Source organism: Spermophilus citellus, assembly GCF_964194105.1.
Source record: "Spermophilus citellus genome assembly, chromosome: 8".
Lineage (NCBI taxonomy): Eukaryota > Metazoa > Chordata > Mammalia > Rodentia > Sciuridae > Spermophilus > Spermophilus citellus.
This window is the reverse complement of record NC_138189.1, coordinates 29,513,074-29,530,740: the sequence shown is the minus strand read 5'-3', so window position 1 is coordinate 29,530,740 and position 17,667 is coordinate 29,513,074. Positions and strand designations below refer to the sequence as shown.

Sequence of the window (17,667 nt, the reverse complement as noted above, 5' to 3'; positions counted from 1 at the left end):
ATTACATTTTCTCCTGCAATGATAGGTTCTACTATACACAAAATGCCCCGGGAGCTTATCAGCTGTACCATGTATCCACTGTGGTCCCTGATGGGGGTCACAACAAAGTTTCTGCTGCTATGTTGCAAGATTCCCCAGGTGACATTCACCTAGGACTCTGATGTTGGAATCTTATTGCTGCTACTGAGACATCATAGTGCTGGAGGTTCTTGTCCCATGAACTTCATAATGGGCTTCCAAATTGTTGTTTTAGTTTCCTCTCTCAAATAATTTTTAACAATTTCCTAGAGATTTGGTTAGAAGATGTGGCAGGGAATCCTGGAGCTATACCAAAAAGTATCCTGTGCCATTTTGTAGCCCTTAGACATCAAGATTTGACTCTACCCCATGCCAGATCAGAGAGGATTTCCTGTATAATCAGGTCACATGTGAATTGGTGTCCTTTTCCCCTTTTTATATAAGTCTATCTATAAATATCCAAATACTATGTATCTTGTTCAATTCCATGTTAGTTCCTTGGAACTTGGATAACTGGTGAGATGCAGGTTAGTCTCCATATCTTACCACCCTACCACTGAATGAACCAGTGAATTTCTGGTGTGTGCGCTGGGGGTGTGCAAGGAGAAAGACAAGATTTAGCAAACCTACCAGAACCTATACATCCCAGTGAATATTGTCATATCCTCTTTCCCAACATGACTGGTTAATCAGGGAAATGCAAATCAATGCCCACAATGATATACCACCGCACATCTGTTAGGATGGCTATTATCAAAAAGACAAGAGACAACAAATGAGGGTGTGGATAAAAGGGAAACTTTTCCTCATTATTGGTATAAATTGTTACAACCATTATGGAATATTTTCTTAGAATGACTTTTAAAACTGAGATGAATCAACGAGTGAATATATTCCCTAAATAAGTAAATAGGGAAAATTCTTATCCTTTGTAGGTAAAGTTGGCTTCTGGAGCCAAGTTTAATAATTCTGATGAGATAGCATGTTGGTCCCTCATGATATGACTTCCACAAGATGCCTGACCCAATTTCTTATCACCCCTGATGCTCTGTATCAAATGAAACTCGTGCCCTGGAATTCTGCACATATGGTGCTGCAAAAGAAATTTACACACATATTTTGGGGTCAGCAGAGTGTTGCCAAGGACCCCTGAACCTAACCACCATAGCTGCCTCCGGAGCATGCGCTGGGACTGCAGTCCTTCTCGTGATACCCACAAGAGAGAAATCCTTTTCTCCCTTTGACACAGTGTAGATAGACTAATTTTCCAACCAGGAAAAGGTATTGAAAAACCAAAAAAAGATTGTACAATAACTATAAAGTCAATGAATGAGCAAATTATTTTTAAACTCTCCGTATAAAACTAAAGCATTTGGCTAAGCCCCAAGTTTCCTTTTCTTCAGATAAGCATCCTGGATTTGTATGGGAGAGCAGCTCCTGGGGCATCTTCAGCCTGCTCACACTGAGCATTCTCCATCTGCTCCCAGAGGGGCTGGACTGCTTTAATTTCTAGGCCTTTTCAAGTAGCACCAAGATCCAAGTGAAGCCATTTCTCTTTGAAAAATTCCTTGAAGCCATGGCTTCTCCCTCATGCTGTTCTCCTCTCAGATTTGTAAGGCAGAATCAGTGAATAAGTGACTGGTGACCTCTCCAGATTCAAATTATCATCCACCTACCCCAAGAACAAAGCCACCTCCTCCATTCCCAAACATGCACACCAATGGGAACACTGTGCTCTTTTGTCACTATAATGTGGGCTTATAAAAAACAGTACAGGCCTGGGGTTGTGGCTCAGTGGTACAGCACTTGCCTAGCATGTGTGAGCACTGGGTTCAAGTCTCAGCTCCATATATAAATAAATGGATAAAATAAAGGTTCATTATAATCTAAAAATATTTAAAAAATCAGTACAGCATATGATAAGAATAATCAATTTACATTAAGAATTAGCTGGGTCATTCTACTATAGTAACCAATTGGAATAGTTTTTCAATAATACATGAGACTTTCATTGAAACTTCTCCTAAGCAATTGTGGATATTCTTTTTTTTTTAAACTTTCTACATAAAACATGGATATCACATGCTCTTTGAAATATCTATGGCCAGGAAAGTGTATTAAAGTCTAAAAGATGAACAGATACCAGAGAAATGGAATTTATGAACCCTTGTGCAGACTTAAAGCAACATTAAATGAATTCTTCATGTGTGAAAGAAGTCATACCTTCTGATATGAGTTTAGCACATTTTACATTAAAAAGGAGGAAATACTTTTTATTCTCTTTGAATGTCCCTTTATTGAACTCTGCTTCACTTTATTGAACTGCTTGCAACCTATCACTTCAAAAAGTTTTTTTTTTCTTGGCCAGATAATTAATTAATATATATATATATATATATATATATATATATATATATATATATATATATATTTAATGATTTAGTGGTTTCTTCTCTTTTAGAGATGTAGCTTACTAATTTAATACCTTGTAGCTTAGGGTGATTTCATATTTATGCTTTAAGCCAATATTTTAAAAATACAGTGGTTTTATCTAGTTTCCTCTGAGAACAGGCATAGCTACATAGGAAGTGTAATGGGAAAATTAACCCTTTTCATGCTATGATTAAAAAAGAAATTCTTTCTCAAGTAATTCTCAAGACATGGTAGTCCTTAAAACTTATCTTCAAGGGCTATTAACAAATTCCTACCTTGTTTTGGTGGGGGGACATTGAAGACTGAACCAGGAGCACTCAACCACTGAGCTACAATCCTCACCTCTTTTTATTTTGAGACAGGGTTTCACTGAGCTGCTGTGTCTGGGTATCTCCTGCCTCAGCTCTGGATCATAGGCATGCCTCACCATGCCCAGCCCTACATATAATGTTTGAGTCCTGGCTATCTTTCAGTCATTGTTTTAGGTGCTGCATACAGTATTTCCTTTCTTTTTCACAACAGCCTTATGAGGAGAAGTCATGGACCTCACCTTTTAATGGGAGGAGTGCCCCAATTTTCAGAAGAGAAATGAAACTGGAAGAGACCAAATACCTTATTCAAGTTTACAACAAATCTTGGGATGGAAACCTGGATCTCACCCCCAAATTCTTTTTTTCTAAACTAGTACACACTACAATAAATTTGTTCTATCTTGCCAATTTCATTTATTTCATTGTACAACAAACTAAAATCAGTGGTTTAACATCACTACCACGATTGTCCCCTTGAACCTGCAATTTGGATTGAGTTTGGTAGGAAGTCAGTCTATGTGTCATGCAGAATCAGTCAACAGGACAGCTCACCTGGGAGTGGAGGTCCACTTCCAAGACAGTTCATTCTCCCTGTGGGCAAGGTGGTGCTGGCTCTGGACATCTCTCCAGAGGTGTCTCTCCAAGGTGTGGCCAGATTCTAAGAATAATTATTTCTAAATACAGAAAGTAAAAGTGGCCAACTTCTAAAAGCCTACCCCCCAAACTGATGCTCTGCCATTTCTGTATTCTCTTGGACAAAATTCAAAAGAAGTCATGGAAGGAGTACCCAAAACGTTGAGAATCATGTGACAAAACTCTTAACTCCTTAAGATTTCTTATTCAGCAGTGATTTTCTTAGACCGTGAAGCTCCCATCTCCCATTACTTTAAAGATAAATATCCAAATGGTAACTTCTTAGAGGAGAAAAGGTCTGAATCTTTTTTTTCCGTTTACCTACATATTCCTTACATTGTAATTGCAATATGCTTCTGTATAAAGATGTTGTGGTTTGGATATGGTCTGAGCATGTCCCACAGAGGTTAATGCACTGGAAGGTTGGTGAGGTTGGGAGATGGCAGAACCTTTAGGAGGTGGGGTCTAGTGTGAGGTTGGGATCCACCCTCACAACAGATTAATGTCGTTCCCATGAGAACAAGTTGGTATAAAAGATCAGGCCTGACCCTTGCTTCTCTCTGGCTTCCGATTTTGCCTGTCATCTCTCCCTCCCATGCAAGCTGCTGCCATGCTGAGATCAGCTACATATGATGCAGCCAGGAGACCCTCACCAGAGCCAAGCAGATGCTGGTGCTATGCTCCTGGGCCTTCAGAACTGCAAGTTAAATAAACCTCCTTTCCTTCCCAATTACCAGGCTTGGGTATGTTGTTTTAGTCAGTTTTTGTTCATTACTGTGACCAAAAGACCTGACAAGAACAATGGAGAGGAGGAAAACTTTATTTTGGCTCATAGTTTCAGAGGTTCCATGGGTTGGTCCACTCCATAGCTCTGGGCCCAAGGTGAGGCAGACCAACACAGTGAAAGGACATGGCAGAGGAAAGCAGTTTAGGACATGGCAATGAGGAAGCAGAGCGTGAGCTGTGCTCACAAGGGACAAAATAGAAACCCCAAAGTCAGACCCCCAGGGATCTACTTTCTCCTGACACACCCTACCTTCCTGCAGTTACTACACAGTTAATCCATATTCATGGTCAAGGTTCTCAGAACCCAATCATTTCACCTCTGAACATTCTTTCATTGTCTCACACATAAGCTTTTGGGGGACACCTCATATCTAAACCATATTTATTTTATTATAGCAACAGAAAATGGCCTAAAACAACCGATTATTTAGACCTATGAATGGAGAACTTGTGCTTTAAAAGGAGTTATTTTCATGTCTTCTTTCCAATGCTCTTAACAATTTTTTTAAAAAAAATCATTTTATATCTTTGGCTAAGTTTCTCTGCTTATCATACAATGACCTTAGTAATTCCTGAATTTTCATTTTACTTAAAGTTTTATAAAATGTCATTGAGTGTGATCCTTTGCTGAAGCTACTCTTTGCTTAGCAACGAACTGACATGCAGGTACTACTTGACATAAGCAGATTTCCAGTCCTTTTAATAGTTTTAGTGTTTCAATTCTTCTACCTTTAAGAAGCTGTGATTCTACCAGTTCTGTCATGTAAGCAATGAAATTTCTTACCAGTTAGTTTCAGGGCAAAAATTTCCATTGTATTTTGATTTGTCCTCTCTGCTTTGGCCAAATGAAATAAAACTTCTCTGCTGTTCCCATCACTCCACCTTCTATACCACCATGTTTGTAATCACAAGTACACTGCACAAATCAAGACAAATACCACTCCTCATACCACAGACTTTACTAATGACTGATCTCCTTCCCACCAAACCTGAACTTGGCCCCACATCCATCTCTACAAAGTTTTCTAGGAAGCTGCTACTAATACCTGACTTCCAGGACATATAGTATTCCTTCCATCTGGAACATCTTGGCTTCAACTATGTTTCTCATCTTTTAAGTATTGTTCTAAAGTCCTCATTTGTACTGAATAAGGCTTCGTACTGTCCAGTCCCTGCATCATCCTCTGACATAATTGGAAGTACACCTTACGCCATGTGCAATGGTGCTGTTCTCACCCCCTGTGCCCTATGGTAACCTGAGCTAAGGATCAAAACCAGAGCCTCACATGTGCTGGGCAAGTGCTCTGCCATTGAGCTATAGCACCAGCCCTAGTAGCGACATTTAAAAGAAGATTTTTGAGTTGAAAAGAGCCTGGCTAGTTTATTATACCTGGTCTAAGTTTATAAACAGTCTTCAATGTCTGAATACGTATAGTTCAGCTCCTCCGTATATGCTTTGAATTTGAATCCATGAAATATTACGAGTGTTAAAGTTGGTTACTTGATGTTTCTTACTGTCTCAGTGAAATACATATTGTTTGATCAATTCTTGCCAGGAATTCTAAACAAAATGGATTACTTTTAGTATTTCAATAAATGTTGATATGCCCAATCCGATTTATAAGAATGCAGTTTAGGCTTACTTTATCAAATTCAATTACTTCCTGTTGCTCCGTAGGACTTTGCTCCTCTGCCGTTTTTAAAAAGTGTTTGTGAGCCAGGCATGGTGGTACACACCTGCAATCCCAGTGACTTGGGGGGCTGAGACAGGAGGATCCCACGTTCAAAGCCAGCCTCAGCAACTTAGTGAGACCTTGTCTCAAAATAAAGTTTTTTTTTGTTTTTTTGTTTTTTTTTTTTAAAGGGCCAGGGATATGGCTCAGTGGTTAAGCACCCCTGGGTTCAATATCTGGTACAAGAAAACAAAACAAAAACAAAAAAGTGTTTGTGAATTCTTAACCTACTTTGTTTTCAGTTATCTATTGCTGCCTATCAATCCACCTCCAAACTTCGTGGTTTAAACAACTCATTTCTGGAGACAAAAAATGACTGTTCCAGAGGCCATGCTAAGTACTTACTTTCAAAAATATTCTGATTGTGATATTTGTATATAGTTCCTAGGTTATTATCTTTCATACATTAGAGCTCATTGTCTTCTGTTAGATATCTTATTGCAATGTAATTTACACTATTCAATACATTTATCTAATTTAAATGACATGTCTTGAGTAATGAAAGGCTTTGTGTACAAAGGTTAAAAATAAGTGAGTAATCTAGTTAGTGGAAGGTATCTTCTTCCGTTATCTAAAGGGTTCTTCTGAAGTTAAGAGTCTTATTGGTCTCTCTTTACCACCTCACTTACCCTTCCCAGAAGTGGAAAACCTAGAAGAATAGACCAGGAAAGTTCACTCCTTGCCCTTGGGGATTGATCTATGCCCCAAGAGCACAGGTTGCTCTTTCCTCCAGGCTGTTTTAAGGTGTCTTTGGAGGTTCCCACTGCTAGTGAGTACATGGAAAAATATGGGATTTTGCTATTTAGTATTAGGAAGCACAAAAGGATCTCCCATAAATAATGGTGATATTTTGATCTTGTATCTACAAACTGTTTGGTCTGTTTTTATAGACACTAATTTTCAACCAGTTAGGAACTTGCTAGAAAAAGGGTTCTATTCACCGAGTTTCTGCTCAATCTCCAATGCTGAAGTAATAACAATGAATTATCAAGACTTATTGAGAGCTTACTGTGCACAGGCCATTAGATTATATGCTTTTTCTGCATCCTATCTTGTTTAACTATGAAGAAGGAAGGTCAAAGAAATTAATCAACATGACTTTGGAGTTGTGGTGGTAATTTTGAAAGTTGGCCACCATGAATTCTTCCTTTCCCTGTATGCATATACCTTGCCTCACATTAAGAAGTGAGGTCTAGTTTTCTGCACCTTGAACCTACCATTTCCTTTCTTGGACAAAACCAAATCCTATACACCGAATCTTGGAATGGAGTCCTGAAAAATGAGAGAAAAGTTGGGTAAGGGGTAGAGAAAGACAGACACCGCATGGAGAGTCACTGAAGTGCCCGTGAAGAAGGGACCAGTCAGGCATATGTTTAGCCAAACAGTGTAGCATGTGACCCCATTCAACATCCTGTAGAACTGAAGAGCCACTTGGCTAAACCTTGCCCCAGTTCCCAACCACAGAATTATGAGAAATGATAAACTATTGTTTTGAGCCATTTAGTTTTAAAGTGGGTTGATAAAGCAGTAGGTAACTGAAACAGAAATGAAATAGAAACCTGAAGACAGCTTTTGAAGTGGCAAATGGTATCATTCCTATGGTGTAACAGCAATTTTAAAGATCCACAGGTGATCTTTTATTGGCTTATTAAACCATAAAGCCACAATCTATTTGGATATAGTGTGCCTGTGTGGTCAAAGTCATGATTTTAAGTGTCATCTCAAGATATTCATTCTGTTCTTATTCAGAGATAAAAGTTGTTTACTGAATAATAAAGACAGTATTTTTTTCTGTTCCCTGTGGAGATCTCATCATCACTTTGCCTACTTGATTATCAGCTAGAATGGTTTCCACACCCTGGCTCTGTTCATCGAGGGAACCCTCCCAACTCTTCCCTCTGATCCCTGGAGCTGGCTTATGTAATTCTCCTTGGTGCTCCTTGAATGCTCTGCTCGTACCTTTAGCACGACACTCATTGTGTGTATTATGTTATTTATGCAAATTCTGTTAAGACCAGAGACCTGGTCTGTTTTGTTTATTGCTATATTCTAAGCTCTAGGAACTGTGACCATTTACCATAAAAAAAAAATCAACTTGGTATATTCTCTTTTAAGACTTTTACTTTTTAAAGATGTTCTTGGGGTATCAAGTGTGTGTGTGTATTCCGCAAAGAGATGGTGCTTTATGAACACTGAAGGAATGATGGTGCCCGTTTCCTCCTGGGCAAGGTGCTGCGTTTCCATGTGGAGTAACCTTTACCCTTTCCACCCACTCTTCCTTGGCAGTACAGACGCTGGAAGCCTAGAGAGTCCTAGACTTGCTTGTTGCCAGGTTCCAAATGCAATTCTGGTTCTGTCAAAGGGATGCAATGGCATAAGGCTGGAGGGAAGGGAACCCAGACAATCCTCTTCCACTAGTCGTGGTGGCCGAGGTGGGTTGCGGCAGATGTGTTTTGTAGAGGATGCCAGCTGCCCATTACCCAGGGGCACTGTGATACTGGCAGCAGCTTATACAGCTTCCTGCCCTCTGGGTGGCAGCATTTGCAGTGTGACCTAAATACCTAGTGGTGCCCGACTTTTGTTGTTACAATCCTTACAGTGATTTTAGGAGGCGCCCAAATTTGTGAAAGATCTAGAATGCATTTTATTTTACTACTGAGTTCTAACAGTTATACTTCCATAGACTACATTTCTGGATAGTAAGAAATGCCTTATTTATGTTTGCATTAACACTCCTACATGGTATCTGGATATTAGTGGAAAATAAAGATCATGCTACAAGAGGCAAACATTTAATACCTACCATGTGCCTAGCATTATTCTAAGTATTTTACAACTATTAGCTGAATCTACTTACTACCCTGAGAGGCAGATGCTACTATTGTCCTCTTTCACAAATCAGGAACTCAGGAACAAAGAGGTTAAACAACTTGCTGAAGAAACACTGCATTAAATAATGGCACGAGGCATCAAAACCAAGAAGACTGGTTCGAAAGCCTACACCTGTGTCTAATACTTTCTCCTATGTAAATGTCTGCTCAAGGACTTAGAATACACAACAAGTAGAATTTCAGAACTCACTTATTGTAAGTGTCCTATGCACACCTACAATAAATAGTAACTATTTACGATTCCACTTTTAAAGCTACTCTTGGGATATCAAAATGGCCCTGTGAATACACATATGTATCTATCTATATATTATTTTGCTGTTTTTTGAATACTTACAAAGACAATAAAAAAATCAGGGACTCATGGAAATAATTATGATATTAGGAAAGGCAAGAATACTGATAGGTTTCATGTGAATTCAGGTCTTTCTACCTCTTGTCTAGGAATATAAGCAGAAGCCAATGGCTGCTGGTTGAAGTCACTAAACCCACATACACATATGAAGGAGTAACAGGTCATCTTCATTGTGGCTTCCATCAAAATGGAGCTCAAGCCTGATGAGACCTCAGGGCAAGGAAAGAGTCTGGGAGATGCAAAGTCAAGCTAACAAAAGAAACTTAAGTGGAACAGGCTGAACATCTGGTCATCAATATTGGGGAGTAGAGTGCATAACTCTCAGAGATGTGAATGAGGAAATCCGAGTGGACTGAAAAATGCATAAAGATAAATGTTGGGGGATTTTTCTCTCCAGATGCCAGGAAGGTGCACTGGTATAGGAGCACCAGACAGGCAAGGCATCATCTACTCCGCAGGGGTGAAGTGACTCCATCTGATGGCTGTAGGTGAAAGGAAAATCTGAACACAATAGCTCAGGCCTTTCTCTTGTGCAAGGAAACTTGCCATTCTTCTTCGCTCCTCCACATCTGGAAGTTAAAAGGTCTGACTCTGTCCACAGGTAGGAGCAGATGGTGTGTGTCCTATCCATTGCTGATTGAATCTAGGACCAAGTCTGTGTCATTCTGGGATTCAATACTGGTAAACTCACTGGCATGGAGTTAAAACCACACTCTTCAATGCAGGCCCATACCACTTACCTGTAATTCCAAAATCCCTAAAGCTTTGAGAGGTTTCTGACAGCAAAACCTGAAGCCACTGAAGTAACTGGTTACCAAACCTGACCTTAGCTGACATGAAGTCACTTACAAGCTTTATCAACTTAGAGGTTTGCTGACTGATAAATGGCTACTAGTTGTTCTACGCATATTCAAGTTTAAACTAATTAAAATTAAGATTCAATATTCAGATTCTTAGTCATATCAGTCAATGTACAATAGCCATGTGACTAATGCCATCAAATCAATAAAAGCATTTCCAGAATTATGGGATGTTCTGTACAACACTGATCACAGGGAAGTCATGATTCCCTACAGACACATTTGACATAGGATACTAACCCAGCCCCTACATTTTAAACATTATATGAGAATTTTCCTTAGAAAGAGAGAGAGGGGGTTCCAAAATCATATCTGACCTAGGGCTTCATAGATAAGGGATTATGGACCAGCACAGTGTTTATCAGGCAAAAAGCAATATTTTAGCTTTTCTTCCGTGTTAACAGTTTACTCAAAATTAGCTTAGAATAGAGGTAGGGAAGGGGCGGGGGGAGGGCCCTCAGAACTCCAGCAAAAGGAAGGGTTCTTCTCCATTTGCATCCACAATTTAGTTTTATCTATGAAAGAGTTTATGTATTTTAATATCATTTAATATCACTAAGAAGGTGTAAGTGCTATCCTGGCAGCAAGTGGCTAAATGACTAGATAACCTCCAAGGATTAATAAAAGTACCACAGATGGGATTCCCATGTTGGATGGGAAGTTGGACTCGATGAAGTCCAATGCCCACCCATTTAAGCAAATCTGAGAAAATACTATTGCCTCCCACACAGGTCTGACTTTAGCATCTTCCATGTGGTGAGTACTGGTCAGATGCCAATATATTTTTGGACAGGAATATGTCCATTAGAGTTTAGCACATTCTGAAAATTCCTTAAATGCCTCTATGGCTACCTCTCAGTGGGAGCACACACAGTCAGGAAGTCATGTTCCTTTCCAGCTATTCATACTCTTGCAGCCTGACAGCCAGAAGATGTTGGGCAGCACTGATCCACCACATCTGGCTTGTTCTCTTATCCTTGTGGGTGTAAGATATTTACAGGGTCTGACCAAAGAGCACCAAGACAGGTGTTTTTGAGGGTTCTACAGGTTCTACCCCATTTTACCCTGCTATATTAATTCAGGAAAGCAGCTTAACTTGATACAGCCTTAGTTTTGTCATCTGTAGGACAGAGAAAACACCTCTAAGTTCACCACACTCAGAGGGCTCTTTGAGGATAGAAATCAAAATTAAAATATTGAATGAGCCGTTATAACGGAAATTAATTTTTTCATTCCGAGGACATGTATCACCTTCACTGTAGATGGGGAAATTCTATATGAGCCTTGTAAAGCAATATCTATTAAAAGCAATAATCTAAGGAAGAGTCTTGCTTGATTCTGTAAGTATTGCTGTGGCTTCAACACAAAGTAGCTTTTATTTAGAACATAAATTGGATTTCTGCCTGTATTGGGAAGCATGAGATAATGCCCTTTGTCTTAATTTGACAGTGGAGAGGCTCTTCAGTATTGGCCAAGGATCTAATATTGGATCGTACCAATATACAACCATTTGCTTGCTTGCTAAATTGCTTCCATAAAGATCCTACAGCAAGTGCTGCCTCTGATGGAGCATTTACAAAGATTTTAAGGCTTTATGTTCACAATATTAAAAATGCCCATCTCTGTCTTTTTACTTCAATATGCCCCTGGCTCGATTATGTGGATAAAATGTGAGGCCCTTCACCTATTCAAACTTCCCAAGTAAGCTTCACATTTCTGGTCTTTTCTGATCAGTACTGAAGCTGTGCAGAAAAAACAGTAATCAAAAGGCATTGGCACCTCCCTCCTGTTTGCTTTCCTAGAATTGATATATGCTAAAGCTTTAATTTTAAGAAACTAGGAATCAGAAGACTGGTAAGGAAAATAAGCTCAATACTGAATTTTTAAAGTTAATGTAACAATACAAATCCATTATCATTTTAATCATAGAAATTGCATATTTTAAGCAAAAAAAAAAAAACATCTACTGGTATTCACAGAATTTTCACTATTTTAGAAGCAGTTTAAGAGAAAGATGCAACGATTTGGCTGGCTTCACATTAGCAGATTTAATCACTCCACAAAAACATTTTTTTTAAGCTCAGGAAAATTGAAAATTTAAGAACAAATGTTTTCTAACAATTCTCTCAAACACTTAAAATATTGCTAAAAAATGTTTTTTAAAACTCTGGAAACAACTTGCAGGTTTTCTTAAATCAGCCTGTATGTCTTCATGGGTATTTAATCCAGATGTAGGTAAAAACCCTGGAAGACCTATTTGACATAGAATGATTCCTTAAGTGTACCGAAAGCCCTAAATTCTGTGAGAGGAAGTTGTAAACTCAATGAAAGGACTTCACAGCCTCCCTTAAAAGTATACAGTCTATTATGAGTGTTACCAATGCGATTTTTCCCCATTCCTTTATTATGAGTTTACTTGAAACTTCCAATAGTGCTTTTTTTTGGGGGGGGGCGCTATTATTTTCCAGAAAGTTACTTTTCTTGGTCCTCTTTGGATGCTTTTCACAAACAACAGAGACTTGAGCTTTCAAATGAGGATCCCATCCAACAGTAATTTGAATGCAAACTTTTTTTTTTAACTTTATAAGACTCAAGGCTTCTGAAGAGTATGAAAAGGTTACCCTCCCCCCCCCCCCCGTTTTTGCGGTGGTGGAGATTGACTCCAGGTGCGCTTTACCACTGAGCTACATCCCCAGACCTTTTTGAGACAGGGTTTCCTGCTTCAGCCTCCTGAGTCGCTTGTGATTACAGTAGTGAATCACCGTACCTGGCTTCAAAAAGGTTAAATTCTTGAAATCTCTCATACTCGAGTCCAGATAACTCTTTTTATAATCAAACTTTTTTCCTCCTAAAAAAAGAACAATTCCTTCAGTTTTATCCAGCCCCAGTCAAATGCGTCCTTCCCGCCCGCCCCACCACTGCAACCAAAATTAACATTCAACACTGAGAACTGAAAGGTAGTGATGACCAGGGATCTGACCACCCGGCAATAAACCGCTGATTGAGAACGCAATAAATCAACAAGTTTTCACTGAGCGTCTACCAGGTATTAGCCTTGATCAGGAACGTGACTGGGTAGGCCGGGGTCCACCTGAGAACACCAAACCCAGGCACTCAAAAGAGGAGATGAGCTTATCCCAAGAATTCCATGGTGAAACCGGCGCTAGGCTGAGAGCCAGCCGCCCTGGAACCCCAGAACTCTAATCCCCTCCTCCAAGGCCCTTCCTTTCACAAGGGTCTACTGGGCCCCTCAAGGTATAGCAAGAGTTGAGTTTCCAGGAACCTTAACCCCACCTCTCCTCGGCCAGGACAAGTGGCAAAGCCCCCATTCAGGAACCCCGCGGAGCCGAGAACAGCTACTATTTGCGTTTGCGATAACCTCGGAGAAGAAACCGCTAAAAGAAAGGGGTAAGGGGTGGTGTTGAAGGCACCCCCTAATGTCTCAGATGTTTCTTAGCTCGACCCGGGGAAAAGTAAAGGTGTTCTAAGAGAAGTCTACAGGGGTGCTGATGAGTGAAAGGAGAAAAAAAAATTCGAATTAAATTCCCACGCGCTCAGGGCTGCCACAGCTTTGGCTGGAGGAAGGGAGCTCAGGGGACGCTCAGTGCACCAGGCTGTGCAACCGCACACTCTTTGGTTACCGCCTGTGGACCCGCAGACAGACAGAGGTTTGTAGCTCTGTCTTACCTTCAGGGTTGGCGCTGATGAAAACCCGGACGCTTCGGCCCGCGGGCACTAGGTGAGAAGGCAGGGCCGTGAGGTTTCCGGAGAAAGCCGCCCGCCGGAGTGCAGAGTCGCGGGGACAGGGCAGCTTGGTGCCCGCGCCGGCCGGCCACATCGCCCTCTGGGAGGAACGGCCGCCACCACCTCCTGCTCCTCGGGTTCCTGCCCGCGGCTCCGGGAAGCGGGTTTGTCGATGTCCGCAGGCGGCGAGGCTCAGAGCGGCTCTGAGCCCGAGGCGCTGTGGGCGAGCTCCGTGGCACACACCACCCGCCCGCAGGGAGCGGCCATATAGACCCTAGGGCCCCAGTCGTCGCCGCCTTCAGCCCCTCCGGGCGACTGCCTTCTCTCGCTGCCAGGACTCAGCTTAGCAGCCGGCGGGAGCTGGAGGTCAGCGTGGCGGCGGCTACGCGCACAGCGCCTGTTTGCGCTGGGGAGAGCCAGCGGCCATCTCCCCACCCGCGCCCTCCGTGGGAGGAGGGGGCCGCCAGGCGGCGAGGATTGGGCGGGCGAAGAGAACAGATCAAACTTTAGGGAAAGGTGTCCCGAGTTGGTCGGAACCCGCCTTTTGCGCAGCGCAGAAATAACTAGTTTAAAAGGTGGCCGGGTCTTGGACGCGCTGTCTCGGGGCTCCCCAGAGGCCTCCTGAGCCTTGCGAGGACAAACGCTAGTACTGGAGGCTGCCTCCTTGCTGGAGGGCAAGAAATCAATCAGCCAGAGAGTCCTGTTATTCCCCCTCCAACTATCCTAAAGGTCAAACGAACCCTGGGTATTTTCGGGAATCTACGCGTGCGGGCATCTGTGCGCCTTTGCAGGAATACAGGGAGCCCAGCATCAAAGTTCGATGCACGCACCCGAGACCAGACTGCGAGGCTCCGCAGCACCAAATCTCTAGACCTTTGGACGTCCTGGAGAGAATCGCCTTCCCCTTGACTTGCTGGCTCAGGTGGACGCGTTTTGCCGCGGCACGCGCTCCCCACGCCCCTCCGAGCGGGGGATTTTATAGCCAAGCTGCGATGCTCACGTGCTCTTCGCCGCGTGGTCGCGGACCCCCTCTGGGCGCGGATCTCCACGGGGACCTTTCCCGAGACCTCAGTTGCTCCCAGGGATTCTTCCTGCTCCCACCGCGGCACTTTCTCAGGCCGTTCCGCGCGCCTACCAGCTTTAAGGCCGGTCAGCAGCAAGGATGCTGGAAGCCCCGAGCCGTCCAGTGCGCGCTTGGGCCTGGGTGGCGGCTGCGGATTCCCGGGAGCGACAGGCTCCCGCCGCCTCGCACTGGAGCACGTAAAAGTGCAGGTGGTGGCAGACTGGGCAAGTGTGTGAGAAATCAGAGTTGGCCTGAAGCCGCGGTTTCCTGTATGAGCTTCAGCTGCTTTCCCAGATCTGAACAACTGGTAGGTCCGCTGCACCTGATTCTGATCCAGGAGACACCGGACTGCCCTTTGGTCTGGGCTGGAGGTGGACAGCCCGGGGTCTGGAACACGTCCCAAGTGACATGAGATATACAGAGACCTAGATACAAAAGTGGTCCCTGGACAATGTGCCCACTGATATCATGCATGAACTAGAAGAGGGAGGAAAGCCTTGTATAATAAAAATGGGATTGTGATGTGGTGGGAGGGAAAAGGAAGTGTTTGGAGCCTTAACAATTGGAGTCTGGCCTCGAAATCCTTCATACTGAGCCTTGGGCAGAAACACTTGTCTTCTATAAAGAAAGAGCTGCTTTTCTTAAATCTTCAAGACTGGGGACAGGGTGGGTGGGTAGAGGGGGACAACAACTCAGCTGCACGTTTTAGCTTCTCACCTGAGGGCTCCTGTTTTAGGCAGGCCCTGGCATCTTACAGGCCTGCACTTCCTCTGGGCCCTGCTGGTGGCAGTGAAGTCCTATGTACTGCTGCTTATTTTGTTAGCCCACCCCACACCCAACACACGTTCTGGGGTAACCTCTTTGGAAGAACTGGGTCTCTAGGTTTTTAAGGCTGCCTTTCTATGCCTGAGAACCTGGGGACAGACAGCAGTTCTTACTTTGTGATAATTTGATGCAACTAATGAAGAAACCCTGAACATAGTCAGCTACTTATTCAATCAATTCATTTTAGCAAATTATCTTCTTCCCTATTCCAAACTCATTATTCCCAGGTGGGTCTGTTTTCCAGCAGGAATGGTATCTAGAGATCTCATGATGTCCCCTAGGTATGGACTGAGAGCTCTGGAATGAGTTATGAATATACGGTATCTATTACAGTATCAGCTTTTATGAAGACACAGTATCTATTACAGAGGAAAGGAGCTAGGACCACATTATGCCTGATCTGGACAGTGTTTATAAAAGATTGATAAGAAGTTGCCAGATTGTATAGGACCTGCCTGAATTCTTTTCTCTATCCCCACACTTATTTCTCTCTTCTAAAAGTGGGATTAATATTTGTGTCTTCTGACCTTTGTTTCAGATCTCAAAGTGTTGCATTTTCTTCAGATGACTTTGGGATTTTTGGCAGCCTTTATAACCTAATTAACTGTTCTAGACAGGAGGAAGTTTAGCATCTGCCAGTGTCACTGCAGACCAAGGCTGCAGAGGAGGGAGGATTTCACATTGTATTGTCTCTGGGGCTGTACTTTGAAAGACTGTCTGTGCAGGCAGACTTAGAAGGTAGAGCAGGCTGTTGTCTTTGGGGTATCAGGGAAGTTTCCAGCTAAAGATGCCTGATCGCCCACCTCTCCCTCACACACAATCTACCCCCATATTCTTTCACTGTGTCTCTTGTTAGGCTCTGATATCTTGAAGCTAGAGAGATTCATTTCTTTGCATGAAAATGTCATAAGGGAAGGGATCTAACATGGTAGTAAGGCTTTATTATGATTTCCCAAGTTGAAGAATCAATTAATTGATGGTTCACTGGATAGAAAGGAGAGAGGGAAGCATAACTATAGAAGGCTGGCCCTGATTGTGTTGCCTACTTCGTTTTTGTAGGCTAAAATGTTACACAATTTCTCCTTTTCAGCAAATATTGGAAGTGCTATTATGTTTTGTGCATGAGAAAACCAAGGCTCAAAACAGTGCAAGGTCACATAACTAATTAACGGTAGAGCTAGGATCCAGGTATTAATGGCCCTGCCCTAGTGCTCTTTGCAATATAATAGCTCACTTTTCTAGTTTTGCCTGTGTCTGGCTCTGGCTGACATCTCCAGGAAACTTGACAATGGCTGCTCCGGCCTGCATCTAGAGATATGAAAGGCTGGTCATTACTTCTGCTTTCTAGATATAAGAGGACAATGTCCACAGATTCACATAGGACTAGACTCTTCCAAAGTCCTCATTTTCCTCTGTCCCTGTTTATTTATTTTTCTTTTCCTTCTGAGACCAAAGGGACATCCATGCCATCCTAGAAGTAAGCTGGAGGATTGAAAGCACCTAGAAATGGGAAGACAATAGTACATGAACAATGGGCCTGGGACCATGCTCGTGCCATGAGCAGCATTGCCCTATCCATTCTCTCACCCATCCCCAGTTGGCAGATAACATAGGTGTAGGGAGCGTGCCCTGTGTGCCAGACACTATATTTATCTTTCATTGGTATCTCATTCATTTCCACTGCATCCAGGGTCTGGGCCCAGCATCTCCTACTTCCCAGTCTGATGTCCCTTCTTGGGTACTGCTATCCCTTGTATGCCTTCTGTATGCATATAAGTCATCTTTTGTGACAGATGTGCACTTTTTGTTCCAGTCTGTAGTGTGCAAATAGACCTCACCTACTTCTCCTGTGACTACTGGTGATTTTTCTTCCAGCTGCGAGCTGTGTCGTGTCCAATTCCTTGTACTTATGTGTTGGGGATGGTGATCAAAAACCACACAACCAGGGCTTCTGTGACTGACTCTGACCAAGCAGAAGGAAGACCCATCACCCAGTCTGTGTTTGCCTGCATGTA

General features: G+C 42.6%; 1 protein-coding gene across 1 annotated transcript in view; it reads right to left on the bottom strand.

Moving 5' to 3' along the window:
• NWD2 (NACHT and WD repeat domain containing 2) overlaps positions 1–13,991 on the bottom strand; it is a gene marked incomplete at its 3' end in the record, with an annotated part of 150,254 nt that extends 136,263 nt beyond the window's left edge. The window contains exon 1 of the mRNA XM_081304419.1: positions 13,708–13,991. Within this exon, the coding sequence (XP_081160545.1) occupies positions 13,708–13,858 (151 nt within the window). The 5' untranslated portion in view covers positions 13,859–13,991. The remainder of the gene's footprint in view (positions 1–13,707) is intronic.
• Positions 13,992–17,667: the final 3,676 nt, after the last annotated feature.